The following is a 16198-nucleotide window of genomic DNA, read 5'->3' on the forward strand; positions in this document are numbered from 1 at the left end:
AGTCGCTTTTCTGCTTTCCGACTTTCAGTGAAATGGCAAAAATACATTTGTCGGTGGCAGTAAATGGTTTGACTCCAGTTGAGTCCACAGCAGTGAATGAGATCATTAAAAAAAATGTTTTTTTCTACCTTCAAACCTGGTCAATTTAACCCACACGATAGTGGAATACACTATGTAATGAAATAAGGAGTAGATATGATGTGAAACTATCTGACTATAAAGTTAATATTCTCTTATTAGATCTTGAAACAAATCGCATTTAATCACACTAAATGAAAGACTCAAAGCTCGTCAAAAACCCATTAGAGACATTCTATTACAAATCAGATTTATTTGTACATATGCAGTCCAATATACATATTAGAATAATGGTTTGCTTTTCCTTAAAAAAAAAAAAAAAAAAAAGAAAAAAAAAGCCTGATCCTGCACCACCCAGTTGAAAGACCTGTGAAGGCCACACAGCACACACGCGCACACAATTGTGTGCAATTTACATCAAACCCTTACTAACACACACTAACAACCTGTCTGCCTTTATTTAAAAAAATAATGAACAAAAATACCTGCCGCAGGAAAGACAAGCAAGCGAGAGGGTTTAAAAAAAAATGTTTAAAAAGTCCGGGTCCAGACAGAAAGCAGTAAAAGAGCCTCCAGTTATTCACATCAAAAAAAGCAAAGGGGGGGGGCATCTATTTATCTCACTAGAAGGCAGAGGTTTGCCTTTGAGACCCCCCCCCCCAACCCCCTCCCTCAAAAGCATCTGAAAGAGTCAGACCAGGAACCAACGTGTGCATTTATGAAATACGACTCCTTGTCGCCCATCATTGAGAGGCGGATGTCCTCACAAACAATAAGCGTGGATTTAAAAATCAATGCAATTAAAAAGGAGAAAACCTAGTGTTCAATAAATATTTCCGGATGAAACATTTAGCAATTGAGAGAAACGGGGACAGTCTTTGGGAATGTTGGAGTGAAGGTGGCGGTTAAATCCAGGGTGGGTTTTTTTTGTTTTGTTTTTATGGTGGGGGCGATCAAGTAATCTTAATTTGGAGAGAGCTGGTAGTGCTAAACTTCATGTGCGCCACACTTTCCTCAACCTCTGCTTCATTTAACCCTCCTCTTATGTCAACCCGACATTCTAAAGGAAAGATAATTAAAAAGTAGTACGTGTAGTGGCTTATTCAATTATAAATATTAAAGGCAATGGTGCTTAATAATGAGAAACGACTAGGATTGCAAAATTTTCAAAGTTGGAAACTTACCGTGGGAATCAACAAAAATAAACCAGAAATGGACAAATTGGAAGGTTGGCTCTTTATAAGGAGGGGACTTAAACATCTGACTGATGGCAAGGCACTTAAATGTGGGGAAGGAGAGCAATTTATTTTTGGATGTCTGATGACAAAACAAAATGATTTATTTTCACTACGTTACTGTGAACTCCTCCAATTGACATATTGGCTTTGCCGCCATCTTGCGACATTTTGGTGCCAGCTATTGAAGTGAAGGGAGGAGCATCATTCAGCCAGGCCATAACCTTGTCTAATAGAAAAAAATGTTTGGGTGACATTCAGTGGTCTGTTGGTACCAAGGAATTAAGTAATGTGAGTTGAGGAGCTTAATAGACAAAAGTTGTGCATTGCCACGGTCATGAGCCCTTTTAGGGGGAGTCGCCAATTTCTGGTGGATTTTCACGATTGGCGGCAGGGCTTGCTCTCCATGCGCTGTGAAGATGTGGGAGTTCACTGTACAGTCGTACCATGCCGCAACACACAACTGCTCCAGCCAAATGGGGGATAAAGGAAGCAGTTAGCGCTCCGTGACGATCACAGGACCTATCTTCATATTTTGTATGGATGTCTGGTTACGACAAAATAAAATGGTTATAGTTATGATACCCTTTCTATTAAATTACCCTCATTTTGCAATTAATTCCCATGGGACGCTTCCAATTTGGAATATTACCAAAAGTCCATATTTTAACTCCACCCCCCCCCGGAAATATTTGCAGCCCTACAAATTTTATTTTTTTTTTAATTTTCGCAAGGGGTCAAAATGACCCAGGAACATTAATGCTGTTCCTGAGAAACTAACATAACAGGAGGGTTAAACATGGATATTGTAAGTACACCTCCTCCCTACAATAGTCCTTGTGATGAAGTGAAGTAGTTATCTACGCACATCTCGGTCTTCCCACCTGTATATCTGTCTGTCTGCATCTAACTGTCGCTGTGTGGCTCAGTTGTTCTGACAACACATGCCCTTGTTGGATGCGTTCTGGGTGGGCTCCACCGTGATGGGCACCACATTGGAGGCGGGTGAGAAGTCCGAGTCGCTACGTCCTGACATCTGCCGCTGCGACACGATGTTATAGATGGCTGAGGGAGAGAGAGAGAGGGAGACATTAGTATTGGAACGCAAGTTCAATTCCTTTGTTTTTGTTGTAGAAGTACGAAGAGGCACAAAAGCTTCGGAACAAAGTTTTATGGACTGATCAGACCAAGATTAACCTTTACCAAAGTGATGGAAAAGCCAAAGTATGGAGAAAGAAAGAATCAACTTATGATCCAAAACACACAAGCTCATCTGTGTGACATGATGGAGGCTTGCATGGCTGCTTCTGGAACGGACTCACTTGTCTTTGTTAATGATGTAATTCGCGATGATTGCAGTACAGTGAATTCTAACGTCTATGAAAATATTTTGTTTGGCAATTGACGGAAAAATGCATCCTAACTAATCAGGAGAAGCTTCATTGTGCAACGAGACAATGACGTCATTGATGTCAATCCTACACTCCCAGGATCTTAGACTGGATGCTGTCATTGAAGTTGATGTATCACAAAGTTCTCAAATGGAAGGCGGTGGAAAAACCTTCAGACTGAAGTGAAGAAAAGTACAAAACTAATACATAGAGAGATAGAGGGGAAGAGGGAACGAGAGAGAGAAAGAGAGAGCTAGAGCTAGAGCGAGAGAGAGAGAGAAAGAGAGACAGAGAGAGCGAGCTCAACACTGCATTGATGCAAGACGACGATTACGTGGATGTTGCTGCCATCTACAGGCAGATGATAGATGGTGTCTGCTTGCATTTAATTAGGGCTCATTTGGGAAAATTCCCTAGTCAGAGTTTGTCAAAGTAAAAGCCCTGCAATTCACCCAAAATGGCTGCATCAAGCCAAAATGACCTATTCCTCTTTTAGGTCATCCATATTTTTTGGTGAGCTGTGTGTCCCCAGGTACACCATCAAACATGCAAACTCCACACAGGAAGAACTGTGAGGCAGACATTCGGAGCACTCGTCCACCGTGCTGCCCGTCATGAAAATCATTGCATGTACTCTGTAATTCAATTGATAACACACAAACAAATCTTAAAGACCTACGAAAAACTAAGAAAATAAAAGTCACCTGTGAGGATAGTCTGGAAGGCGAGCTCCACATTAGTCGAATCTAAGGCTGATGTCTCCAGGAAAGACAGTTCACGTTTTTCTGGAAAAACGATTTTGAAAGGGCATATATTGTCATATGAGAAGCCTGCAATTATTTGCAAAACTACAGAATGCAATCGCGATAGAAACTGTGCGGGGGGGCGGATGAGACATTTGGTGACGATGCAATTAGTTACCAAGATGTCATAAATAAGATGAACAATTTCAAGTAAGAATGGTTTGAATCAGCCGAGAAAGTGCAAGTTTTACAATAACAAAAATAAATAAAAGAAATGTTCGAACAGGACATCATGTGTGAGTGAATTCTCTTCAGCCCTGACACAATGAAGCATTCAAGTTTCAAAGATCTGACATAGGCACCTGCAAAGCTACGGGCCTCGTCAACGGGCACGGCTCTCAGGTGGCGCAGGTCGCTTTTGTTGCCCACCAACATGATGACGATGTTGCTGTCGGCGTGATCCTGCAGCTCCTTCAGCCAGCGCTCGGCGTTCTCGTACGACAAATGCTTGGCGATGTCATAGACCAGCAACGCTCCCACCGCACCGCGATAGTACCTGAAAAATAGCAACAGGAGGACATTCAGGACACCGACAACAAAAGTATATTGCGACCATGCATGATTGCGATATTTATCACAGTACATTTCATCGTGAACATCTGCGGTACATTTTGTATCGGCTTTTATAGCTCTTTTTCCGCAAAGGATTTTTATTGTTTCTGTATTGCACATTTGCTCCTATTACGGGTGGGTCTAGAATGTATTCTCTCGATAAACTGGGGTTCACCGTGGTGGGATAACCGTGATCCAATATCATGAGTGCATTATACTGACGCAGAAGTGATGGCCCGGTATCGCTCCTGTCCCGCAGTGTCCCAGATCTGCGCCTTGATGGTTTTCCCCTCCACTTGGATGCTGCGAGTGGCAAACTCCACGCCGATGGTGCTCTTGCTCTCCAGGTTGAACTCGTTGCGGGTGAAGCGGGACAGCAGGTTGCTTTTCCCGACGCCCGAGTCACCAATTAGCACCACTAATGGGGGGATATGAGTGTTAGCGTCAATATCAACTGCGGTTCACTAATTAGAATTCAAACATTCTCTTTTGTTACACACGGGAAGGAAGACATTTTGGAAAATGTTCAACCATGAATCATGACTTCTTGTAGTTCGATATTACGGTATTATAAGTTCCTCATATTATGATTTTTGTCAAGTGAGTCACCCTGACGCCATCCCACCTTTATGAAATAGGAAGTTTAGCGATACGGTTGCTTGCAGCAACTGCATTGACAAACAAACCAAGTCATGTTTCAACACTGCTGCGATGTGTTAGTCAGAGCAAATATGGTGTTAAAGACATCACACCTTGAAGTTACCACCATTTGTCCAAAATGTTGGGTGGAGGAGAATAATCATTAAGCAACCATTAAGTCAAGGGAGAGCAATTATGCCTCTGTTACACGCCCATTCGCAATCACATTGTTGACGTTTCTGCCGACAAAAGACAGACTTTGCCGCGGACAGCGCTTGTGTCAAAACATCAAAACCTGCACCAAACTCTTACGAGGCGCCAGCCTTTCCCAAAGTCTGTGGACGCTCACGTGAGCTATGAAGCTAATTCTGGGAGGGCGAACCTGTTTGGTTGGATTAGATCAGAGCCTGCCCTATGTAGTCGCTTAAATTGTTTTTAATTCAAATGATTAGAAGAGTTAATCAGTTCAAGACAAATTAAAGCAACAACTGTTACCCAAATAAATTACTTAAAATTAGTATACATTTTTGGAAAAAAAGGAAGTTAAATGTTGTATATGAACAGAAATGGAAGCAGACAGTTCGTTAGATGGACTTTCTAGCATTGATCCCTGTGCCACACCATCGCTTTTGTTCTTAAAGTGACGTATTAATTCTTTGGTTGGGTTAATTTCTGCCAAGTAAATAGGAAGAAGAGGCTAAGGAAGCTTCGGAGTGGACAGCTGCGGACGACTTCCTGTGCTGAGGTTGGCCAAATGGGGTGGAAGTATGACTCAGTATGCAGTTTGTCCAGCTTGACTTGCAGCAAGCAGCATAGGTGCAAAAAAAAAGAACAAAAGGAGAAGCGGGAAAAAGTTCAAAAGTAATAAAACCTAAGGCACCTGACTGCCATCCGCACTTTGTCACTATAACTTTTGCTGATGTCAGTCGGGCTGGAATCAAATCTCATCTCTTTACTCTGGTACAAAGCTTTTGTATGGTGTGAAGTGAACACGGACATACACACACAAGCACACCCCGACACACATTTCATGCAGGTATTTCCAGTTTGACAACGCTGGCTTGTTTAAGGCTCTGAAGTTCCTCTTGTTCACGTCAAGGTACAACTATGAACGACTATTTGCAGCGGCTGATGCCAGCTTGTTTCTTTTGACATTTTTTGTGTGTGGCGTAAGCCAAGTAGCACCTGTGGTCATGCTAGAATTTGAAGAAAAGGCATTTAAAACCCTTATCTGGGGGAAAAAAAAACCATTCAGCTCATTCTCAATGTTCTGAGTGAGTGAAATGGGATAGTGGCCAAAAGTTAAGATAGTGCTGTGTGTATATCAGTATTTTAAATAAAACAGTTTTTTTTTGTTTGTTGTTTTTTTTTTTTGTTTGTTTTTTTTAACAACATTAACATTGTCTATGAGTATATTTCTGATTCATTTAGTGCTGGCGGAACAGAAGGCAGCCAACATGATGACTGTTAAAGTTTAGTCCAAGACACAAGCAACCTGAAATTGATTCATAAAATCATAAATTCATGTGACATCTCACGTCATGCATTTTTTGGTTGAAAGAAAAACACAAAGGCGTGAATGTCATGCATTTAGTGTGTTCTTGCCACTTTATTTACACAGCCTGCCCTGTGGTTGGAATTGAATTAAATTATTATTTATTGTTTTGATCGCGTTCAATAAAACATACATGATTAATGTTAATGCAATGGGGTCAATCAAAGTTAATAATCCTATTTTTAATAATGCACCAAGTCAGATCAAGACGATTCTACTTGCAGCACTGGTTCTTCTTCCAAATAAAAATAAACTTGGTACCGTGTGAAATCCTTAACTGAATCGAAAATCAAATGGAATAGAATCGATTTTGTAAATCTGAATCGATACCCTTCCCTAATTATGATTTTGTTGCCACTATTATTTCATGATTTATTGTGTTTATATTAGATCTTTATTATGTACAGCACTTTGTCGCTCAACTCACCTTTATTTATAGAACACTTCAAAAAGTGCTGTACATATTACAAATGCTTTCCAAGAGAAAAATAAATTGGAGACTATTTCTGGTTAGTTTTAATGTTATTTCATTGGGGAAAAATGATTTGATTTAAAAACAAAATAAAATGACGAAAACCATGTGACTCCAAACTTCAGAACGGTAGAGTTTACCCACCTGTGTCTTGAAATTGAACACTGATGACCTTTATCGTCGTTTTTGTTGGTAATTGACAGTTGTCACACGATATTTGTCTGAACTCTAGTAATTAGACGGAGCCGATTTTGGTGTTTTTATTTTTTTTGCGTTTTAGTTGCCACGGGGGTGACCGTCACCTCGTCCAAAGATTAAGGCATTGTCACCGGCTTGGGCAAGATGACTACTTGCCACATCACATGCCGGTTGGTTTAGCTTCACTAAAGTGGCCTTATTTTAGGAGCAATGGCCCGGGGACGGCTTCAAAAGTGATTACAGGAATGGCAACAGGTGCTGTCCCCCTGACTGAGGTAAAGTCGTCGGAGAAGAAAAGTTCGCCGTCACTGGAACGTTGGTAAGCTAAACGTAACCAGCTAGAATAATGGTGGGGGGCTGTCCGGGAGGGGGGGCAAAATGGAGCGACTCACCTTTGAAGAGATAATCATATTCATCTTCCCGGCCCGTCATAGTTTCACCTCACTCGACACGCTCGCGTTTGTCCAAGTCGAGCGAAGTTCTATGACCAGAAAAATGAAGTCAGCAGCAGCGGGAGGCGAACGTCAAGCCGGTCAAATAACACGTCGTCAGCGGTGATGTAGTCTTGGCTCCCCCTCGGAAAAAGGTAAAAGTGTGAGGCAAAGTTTGTCGTCGTCTTCCTCGTTCCGTCTCCGTTTTCTTGTCACCAGTAGTTGCGGCAAACCGGAGCAGCAGCAGTGGGACGACGTCACGTGTTCGTTACGCCTTCGCTCGGCTCCCATTGGTCTGTGGCTGGCAGACACCTGTCACGCGCCTCGACGGGATTGGTCAACCAGGGTGTCACTTATGATTTTGGTTCCTGCGGATACCATAGGTGGCCCGGAGCCTCAACAGGTGATACCAACGGAGGCAGCAGCACAATGTGATCATAAACAAGCACTCAAGCACAAGTTTTTACCTCGTATTTGTTTCTCTTTCAACTTTTACTTGGACTGCCTTTGTCGTACCTTGCCCTACGATATTAACTCGTGCCGTCGCCAACCTATTAACTCAATTTACTCGTAAATCCCCTAAAAAACAACCACCGTTTTTTGTTACGTCTGCTAAAAAAAGGACTGCATTAATAATAATAATAATAATAATAATGCCTTTATTAGTCCCACAATGGGGAAATTCGAGATTCTAACCCAGGCCTCCTGGGGAGACTGGGTCCTGAACGCGGCGCCTTAGACCACTCGGCCATCCTGGCATATAAAAACAATACACTCAACTCGAAACCTGGAGCTGTACGTGAATGGAAATTTGACAGAAAAGAATGTAATTTAAGAAAACAATTAGAACATTTAAAATAATAAAAACAAATCAGATCCAAAAACAGGGGCAGTTTCGTGCTATTTTGAAAGCCTAAGAACAAAAATGGCTTTAAGTTTCTATCTTTTAAATAAAGTCAAACATAATATATAATAGATCAATCAAAAAATAAAATAACAGAAATCTCCAATTGAAACCACGAAAAAGGTTTATAATTATGAATGTTTGCCACAACGTGGTGACAAAGCACTACGTTTGTCCAAAATGAAGCTCATCAACTCACTTCAACATAGTTCCTTGGCAGCAGGATGCCACAAGATGGCTCCAAAGCCATACTTTTGTTTATTGAAAAAAAAAAAAAGATCAGCGAGAATAATCAGAATATAGTGAGAGTAAAGATATTTTTCAGAGAATTAATTCTCAATCTTGAGAGAAATAAATTCTAATTATACTAAAATTCAGTTTTTTCAGTAGGCATCTGATTATTTTGAAATGAAGACAGAGGTAACATTTAGTAGTTTTTGAAGGAAAAAGTACAAAATCTTTAGACCATAGCAGGAGTTAATAAAGAGTGGATTGGGGCTCCATTCAAATCTTGCAGGTAATTTAAACAGTGCAAACTCACACTTGAAATGTGTTAAAATAAAGAATATCCAGCTAAATTTGTTAAAATAAAGAATATCCAGCTAAATTTGTGAATCAAGCACTAGCCACAAACTATTTGTAGGCCCACTGCCCAAAATATGCAAACTAGGAAGGTATGTATTCTCACGTGCTATGGTATTAATCAATTTACTCACATATTCTATGATTTGCCCAAACTACAGACTTTATAATAAATTACAGTTAACATCCAGTCGTCAACATTTTGATCACAAATCATTTATTTCATCAGGAGCACACACACACGCACCTCACATTCGCCAGTGAGCAAAGCTTCCCCTCTTAAAATGTGTATTTTAAAAAACATTCACCAACTACCATTTATATGAATTAAATTACAGCTAACCCAGAATGTACAAAACAGGCGGGATATTGTATTCATTCACATTACGCCAGCCTGCGCAGGTTCACATCAGTCAATTATAAAGAGGAGGCCACGTGTCTCATGACCTGGATCTCCACCGTCCCCTTGGACTCCCAGAGGTCCACGCTCTCCTTAGGAAGCTCAGATGTTCTTGCAGCAAGGTTTCTTCTCCTCGGTGGGCTCCACTCGGGGGGTGTTCAAGGTGACGGCGCTGATGGAGCCTCGAGACACTTCCTTACTGCTTACCTTCTTGTGAATCGCTGTGTTGGAAGAGAAAAATTAACACTACAAACTACGGTATTGCACAAAAATAATAATAATAATTTAAATTAAGGTTAGAGTAAAGTAAGGTTGGCATTATAGATGTTAGGTTGGATTAGGTCAGGCTAGGAGCCTGCCCATGGGCACCAGGCAGCCCCCAAGTACCAGATGAGTTGCCCTCAAGCCTGTTTTAAAAATAGCTCACCAATGATTGGACACTGTGATTTTCTAGGACAGAAGTGATCATGAGAAAATTTAACCGCTGGCTGAGATTTAAAGAAGTATTGCGTATTGCTATTTATTAGTTTCCTAATTATGGTGATCATTCTTTAACATGATCAGTGTCTTTAAACATATAAATGTTATTTTGATTAATAATATAATTGTGACATTATTAATGCAATTTGAGTAAATTGATTACTTCAGAAGTATGTATCGAACTAGTAGCCCATCACATGAATCAGCACCCAAGAAGTAGCTCTCAATTTCAAAAAAGGTTGGTGACCCCTGTTTGCTAGGATATCCAGGATTAGGCTTTGGGGGTAAAGGTCAAGATTTAGGGGGTTAAGAGTGAGTGTTAGGGTACAAGGTAGATTTAGGAACTGAGGTCTGGGAAAGAGTAGAGTTAAAGTTTAGTGTTAAGGTTCATAGTTCAGGATAATGGTTGGGGTGTAGGATTTGGGGCTATTGGTGAGCGGTGGGAATTTATTTTGTCTTTTTGCCCCATTAACGCAAGAAGATGACCTGAGATGAGAAATGGAAAAAAAAGACTGCAATGTGCATGACTACCACCTACAGGACTGGAGTGGAACAGCATGGCCCAGCATGTTCGGGATTAATGCGCCTTGACGGGGGTTTCCATTTATTGACTTTGAGCAGATGTTTTCTACATGAGGCCAAGACGAAAGGAAAAATACAGTACTGGAATTACCTGTTAGGACAGTGTTGAAGGCAGCCTCCACGTTAGTTGACGACAGAGCAGAGGTCTCCAGAAACAACAGACCTTTTTTCTCTTCATAAAATGGAAGAGGAAAAAAATTGTGTATTGTTTTTTTTCCTTAGATCATATATACATTTTCACAAATGCATAAAACATTTTAGCATGAAGAATGCTTTAATGTGAACTTTTTAGATTTTAGTGATGATTCACCATTTTGAACAGAAATGAGGAATTCCCCTTTTACCTAAATACCCAAATTGGATTACTTCAACTAAAACTATAAAATAAGTAAGTAAAATACATAACACTTATCAGAGCTGCTGACTATTTAATGTATGATTATGGACCAATTGCTTCAGACATGTTTTGCTGGACGAGTAGTTTTGCTCTGACCAACCAATCAGAGGATGGAACAATGCTGCAGACAACAAGGGTCAGTTTGCTGGCCGTGTGAAAATGAATTCAAAATCTAAAAGGTTAAAGAAACAGTCCCAGCCCTACTCATTCCAAATGGGGTGGGCAGATTAGACTGACATGGCAACACAGCACCTGAAATCTGATTGGACAAAAAAAAAAAGAAAGACAAACTGGAATCAAAGCAGTCCAGAGAAACGCAACCAAATGAAATGAATAGACTGTTGAGAAAAATGTATACATTTTGAAGGAACTGAGAAGGCCTTGCTACCCTGACTTCATCATCATGAACGAAGAACGTACAGTATGGTCAAGTACCTGCAAAGTCCTTGGCCTCCTCCGTGGGCACCGACCTCTCCGACTCCAGGTCGCACTTGTTGCCCACAAGCATGACCACGATGTGGGGGTCGGCGTGGTCGAAGAGCTCCTTTAGCCAGCGCTCCACGCTCTCATACGTCAGGTGCTTGGTGACGTCATACACCAGGAGGGCTCCCACGGCACCTCGGTAGTAGCTATTGAAAAAAGATCGTTTATAATAGCCAATAAGGTAGGAAAGCACTACTTTTATAAAAACTAAGTTCCTCAAATCACTTCAACATGGTTCCTTAGCAACAAGACGCCACATGATGTAAAAAAAAAAAAAAACATTCCTTGGCACAAAGATGCCACAGGATGGTGGCAAAGCACTGCTTTTGTCTAAATGAAGCATCTTGGCTCATAATTGAAAATATCATCCAGTCCCACAGATAACGGTGGACAATGGGGGTTGATTTGCAGGTAACGCAGCGTCAATGTTTGTCCTCAAAACAAGACATAGCACGCGCGTGTGTTTACGATGTCAGCAGCGACTCACGCCGACGTGATGGCCCGGTAGCGCTCCAGTCCCGCCGTGTCCCAGATCTGCGCCTTGATGGTGAAGCCGTTGAGCTGCACGGTGCGCGTGCTAAACTCCACGCCGATGGTGGTGCGGCTGTCGTGGTTGAATTCGTTCTTGGTGAAGCGGGACAGCAGGTTGCTCTTGCCCACGCCCGACTCGCCAATCAGGACGACTGAGGAGCCCACAAAAAAAACAAAAAACAAGACAAAACCGGATTAGTTACGATGTACAAAGTTAACAGCAACCAAACTGAGTACGAGAATGAAAATGCCAGGAGACTGTTTAAATATTAATTATTTAATATATACATTTGGACTTTTTACTACATTTAAATCAATGTATAAATTATTTTCAATACTGTACAGTTTTTATGATAACTCGAGATACAGGACTAGGCTTGTGTTGGATTTGAATCAAGGACACGACAGAGTTTTGACAAGCATACCATCAACCAAAGTGACTCAGCAAAAAAATATAGTTAACTAAACAAAATTCTTCAGCGAGACTCTTGCTTCGCATTAGAAAGTTTGCTCCTACACTGACTGGGCGTCCAACTGAGATATGACATTAAGGTTCTGTTACTTGCGCAAAATCTTTACATGACTTCTCTATTCGGGCTCCAGTACGCTGGAATTTCCTAAACACAAAAATCTGAGCGCTACATAAATAAAGTTGTATTGTATTGTATTATTTACATTTAAAATAAAGCATTCCATTTATTTCGTCGATAAATCTGACAAATAAATGTGTTGCTTTGCTTCTTGGTTTTTGACGTAAGTATGCTGAGGCAACATTTTTGTCTCTGAACCCTGAGGAATAATCTACTTTGTCTGGTTTGGAGGTCACTGTTCATTCCGCGGTATTCATGCTGCCTTCGCCCTTTGCTGAACTGATAATAATGCCACTTTTTCCACTGGCGTCCTTCACTACTCAGTAACCACTTGTATAAACAATAGCAACAATCCCAAGTGTGTAGGCATGCATGAAGCTTTCTGCTACAATGGACGGTTGATTCACAAGATTTTTTTTGGATTTTTTTTAAACACTTGACGATATTCCCTTACTTTTTCCCCCTCATTCGGTTGTTTAAGCAGGAAATGAAACAATTGAATCATTTGACATGATCTCATGGGTCCTATTTAATAGATGAAATATCACTTTTAACGAGTGATTCATTGAGATGCGTTGTTAATTTTTGAAGAATGACTTCACTTTCAGCCATTGTTGGATTTTACAACCGTTTCCGATTATTTGTGTCCATTTTCGGTTTGGAACATACATAAGATGTAATTTAAAATGTGGTTTCATTTTCTTTTACTGCACGCATTTTCTGTCCGTGCTTGTCATTAATCTAAATTATTCATATATTCATGTTCATTTTATAACCCTTCAAATTCCAGTTTGTTTGCACAATGCAGTGTTTATTATACAACTTCAAAAATAAACTTGTAATATATTGTCAGTACCGCATTTTGCCTCATCCCTGTTAATATGCCAAACATATCCTTCGGAAACTTAAAAATACGACACAAAATTTCTTCCTTGTCCAAAAAAATGGCCACATGATAAATCAGGTAGAAAACAAACAACTACAATGTCTAAGTCATGAGTCTAAAAGCCATTTCACAGAATGTTTGCCCCCAAAATTATTGAGATATATTTTCATATTTCTTTAGGTTTGTATTAACACAACTGAAATGAAGATGCAGGATAAAAGCTTCTGACATGTTACCATTTTTTCCAGATGATCGTATTTGTTATGTTTTGTGATATCCTAAGGCCTACGCCCTGCAGCTGCTCTGCCCCGATGGATGCAAACACTTCCTGGAGTCAGTGGGAACAATACATTTTTTATTTTCTGCACTAAATGAGCACTACTGTTTGTATGTGCTTGGAAAACTCCAACATATAAATCAAAAACTGTAATAACTCTTTAATAAAACAGTAATAACTCTGTAATACCACAAATAAACATTTTGACAAGTCATACACGTTGAAGAATCATCTTGGGGAAAAAACCAATGAATGAATTAGTAAATAGCTAACACTACGGTAATAACTATGTAATAAGTGCACTAACTGCTGTATGTCATAACTATAATTCTGCGAATGAACATTTCATGTGTCAAAAAGCTGAATACTTACAAGACTATGGCGAACACACAATGCTCTTCCAATGATTTTAACGTTTTCCAGTCTTTCTGGTCCCACCACGCTGCTTCAAACGAGATAGCTCACAGTATTGTTCTCTATCGGATAAGCCCTAATTACCATGCTTGTCTGGTTTCAACTGCGGTGTACTTTTTTTTTTTTTTTTGGCAAGATGCTCAACCAGCATTAGATGAAGAGGTATCATTCTGCAATATATTTTCATTTTAGGGTAAGGGTTAGTTACTTTGACAGTTATGGATGGTTGGATTAGGGTTTCCTGATTGGGATTAGGGAAAATTGGTTAAATTACAATTTTCCCCGCTACTGGTAAAAGGTGACACGGGAAGGGATTTTCCCTCCCGTCCCATTCCACTCCCACAGAAAAAAAATCCCATAATGTGAAAACAACTACCCATCCTGTCCTGCTCCCAGTCAGAATTATAAATAAATAAATGAAAAGTTGGTTGCGCCTCTCTTCCTTATGATATCTCTCACTCCCATCTGTTTCCGTGAATTTTGATACTGTACCGTCCCAATCCAGGGATTAAAGGTAAAGTTGACCTCATGGAAAACCCGCGGGATTCCGTGAAAAAATTCCATCCTCTATTTGGCGGTAGACAGTTTATAACTACACTAGTGGTAGACCTTTGTCCTATGAGACTAAGCTAGAGCCTGACAAAAATCAAACTCCTCCCCTTACTTCAACATAGTTGCTTGGCACCAACATGAGATGCCATACATTGGCACTCAAGCAACATTTTTTTTTTTATGAGACATGGCTTTAACATGAGAACCAAAGAGTGAATTAGTTAAAAGGTGAATTTGCGTTAATATGCATGAGTTCCGTCTTTTAGTTTATCTGGGGCTATAGCCCATAAATTTAACTTCCATTTAGCGGTACATTTAATTTGAGTAGGGATATGGGTTTTCAATTAGTGGGTTAGTTCCTCTTACTTTTACTTTAGTTTTTTACTCTCATTGTAATACTTTTAGATTATTTTGTTCGCGTTAGCTAACTTTTACTTTAGTTATGATTCGGATCTCAGGGTTAGATTAATTACTTATACATTTAATGTACTGCAGGTTATGGGATTGCATTTAGATACTATTACTTTTATTTTACCCAAGGTTAGGGTGTTCGAACTAGGGATAATTACTTTCATTTTAGCCAGGGTTTGGCTTAGTTACCTTTATTTTCACTTTAGCTAGGGAAGTAATTTAATTTTAGTAAGGTTTAGTTACTTTTACTTTTGGCTCAGTTTTTTTTAAGTCATTTATAACTAGCCAAAGTTCATTATCAGAAATGAGACTTTGCAGTCAATTTGGTCCCTTTGCATACTCCAAAGCTAATAATTGGACAGAAAGGTCATTTTGAGGCTACTATATCCCCCTGTGGGCAAAACAATGTCCTCTTTTTCAGTATGGAACATGCAGTGCAAGTGTGTCATGCAGACAGAAACATCTGCCAGGCTTCTCATAAACAAGGAAGTGTGCAAAGACAGACTCGGCTGACCTGAAGAGTTGTACAATACTGTAATCCTTTTGGAATGCTCACTTCAGTATCAGAACAAATGGACTCACCCTTGAAGACAAAATTGTAGGCCTCGTCCGAGCTCATGATGTGTCCATCCACTGCTTCCCGTATCTCTACTTCTTCTGAGGGAAGTGACTCAGTCGGCAAGCCGCAGCCACCTCACCACTGACAGGTCCTCGTCAGACCCGAGGACGGAAACCATCCGGTTTTGGCTGACAAACGGCCGTCCAGCCTTCCTGCCTGCTGGCTTACATTTCAGGCTTGCTGGGGTGAGACATGTTGAGTGCATATCCAGGTCAGGGAGTGGCCAGGCTGCGGTAATGGGGGTGTGGCACTATCAGGTGGGGTGGGGGGGGCAATGCAGGTGGAAAGCCCAGTTTCTGTCAGACGCCTCCTGCTGGGGGGATGAGAAGGAACACTCGCATTCACTAGACAACCGTACATATTGAAATGTGTTTATTTGATGAGTCATTCATCCATTTTCGATTGCGCTTTTCCTCATTAGATATGGTTTTTATTTTTTATTTTACCAGAAAATTGTTGCAACATTACAAGAGTCCAATTGTATTTTTTTAGGGATAAAAGTTGCAATCTTACGAGAAGAAATTAATACGCATTACAAACACATATGTAGTTTTTGGAGGGATAAAGTTGGAATATCACGATAAAATTGAGGTTTCCTATTTGCTTTTAAGAATTAGTAATATTAGGAGAGTAAAGTCTTTTTTAATGAACTGTAGGAGTTTTTTTTCTCGGGTAAAAATTTTTATTTTTTATTGATTAAAAAAATAATTGATTAAAGATAAAAATAAAAAAGGAA

General features: G+C 40.2%; 2 protein-coding genes across 2 annotated transcripts; both read right to left on the bottom strand.

The window, feature by feature from the left end:
- Positions 1-1772: 1772 nt before the first annotated feature.
- rab11al (RAB11a, member RAS oncogene family, like) lies at positions 1773-7617 on the bottom strand. Its single transcript, XM_088305772.1, has 5 exons — positions 7316-7617; positions 4282-4477; positions 3810-4003; positions 3409-3489; positions 1773-2378 (listed from the first exon to the last, which is right to left on the bottom strand). The coding sequence occupies exons 1-5, from the start codon at positions 7353-7355 to the stop codon at positions 2239-2241; spliced, it is 651 nt and encodes a 216-aa protein (XP_088161898.1). The 5' UTR covers positions 7356-7617; the 3' UTR covers positions 1773-2238.
- A 1417-nt stretch (positions 7618-9034) lies between these two features.
- Positions 9035-15674, bottom strand: rab25b (RAB25, member RAS oncogene family b). Its single transcript, XM_088306561.1, has 5 exons — positions 15426-15674; positions 11670-11865; positions 11135-11328; positions 10394-10474; positions 9035-9461 (listed from the first exon to the last, which is right to left on the bottom strand). Exons 1-5 carry the CDS (start codon positions 15460-15462, stop codon positions 9343-9345), a joined length of 627 nt encoding a protein of 208 aa, XP_088162687.1. The 5' UTR covers positions 15463-15674; the 3' UTR covers positions 9035-9342.
- Positions 15675-16198: the final 524 nt, after the last annotated feature.

Source organism: Idiotropiscis lumnitzeri, chromosome 10, assembly GCF_059441095.1.
Source record: "Idiotropiscis lumnitzeri isolate Australia: NSW breed Sydney's pygmy pipehorse chromosome 10, RoL_Ilum_1.0, whole genome shotgun sequence".
Classification (NCBI taxonomy): Eukaryota; Metazoa; Chordata; class Actinopteri; order Syngnathiformes; family Syngnathidae; genus Idiotropiscis; species Idiotropiscis lumnitzeri.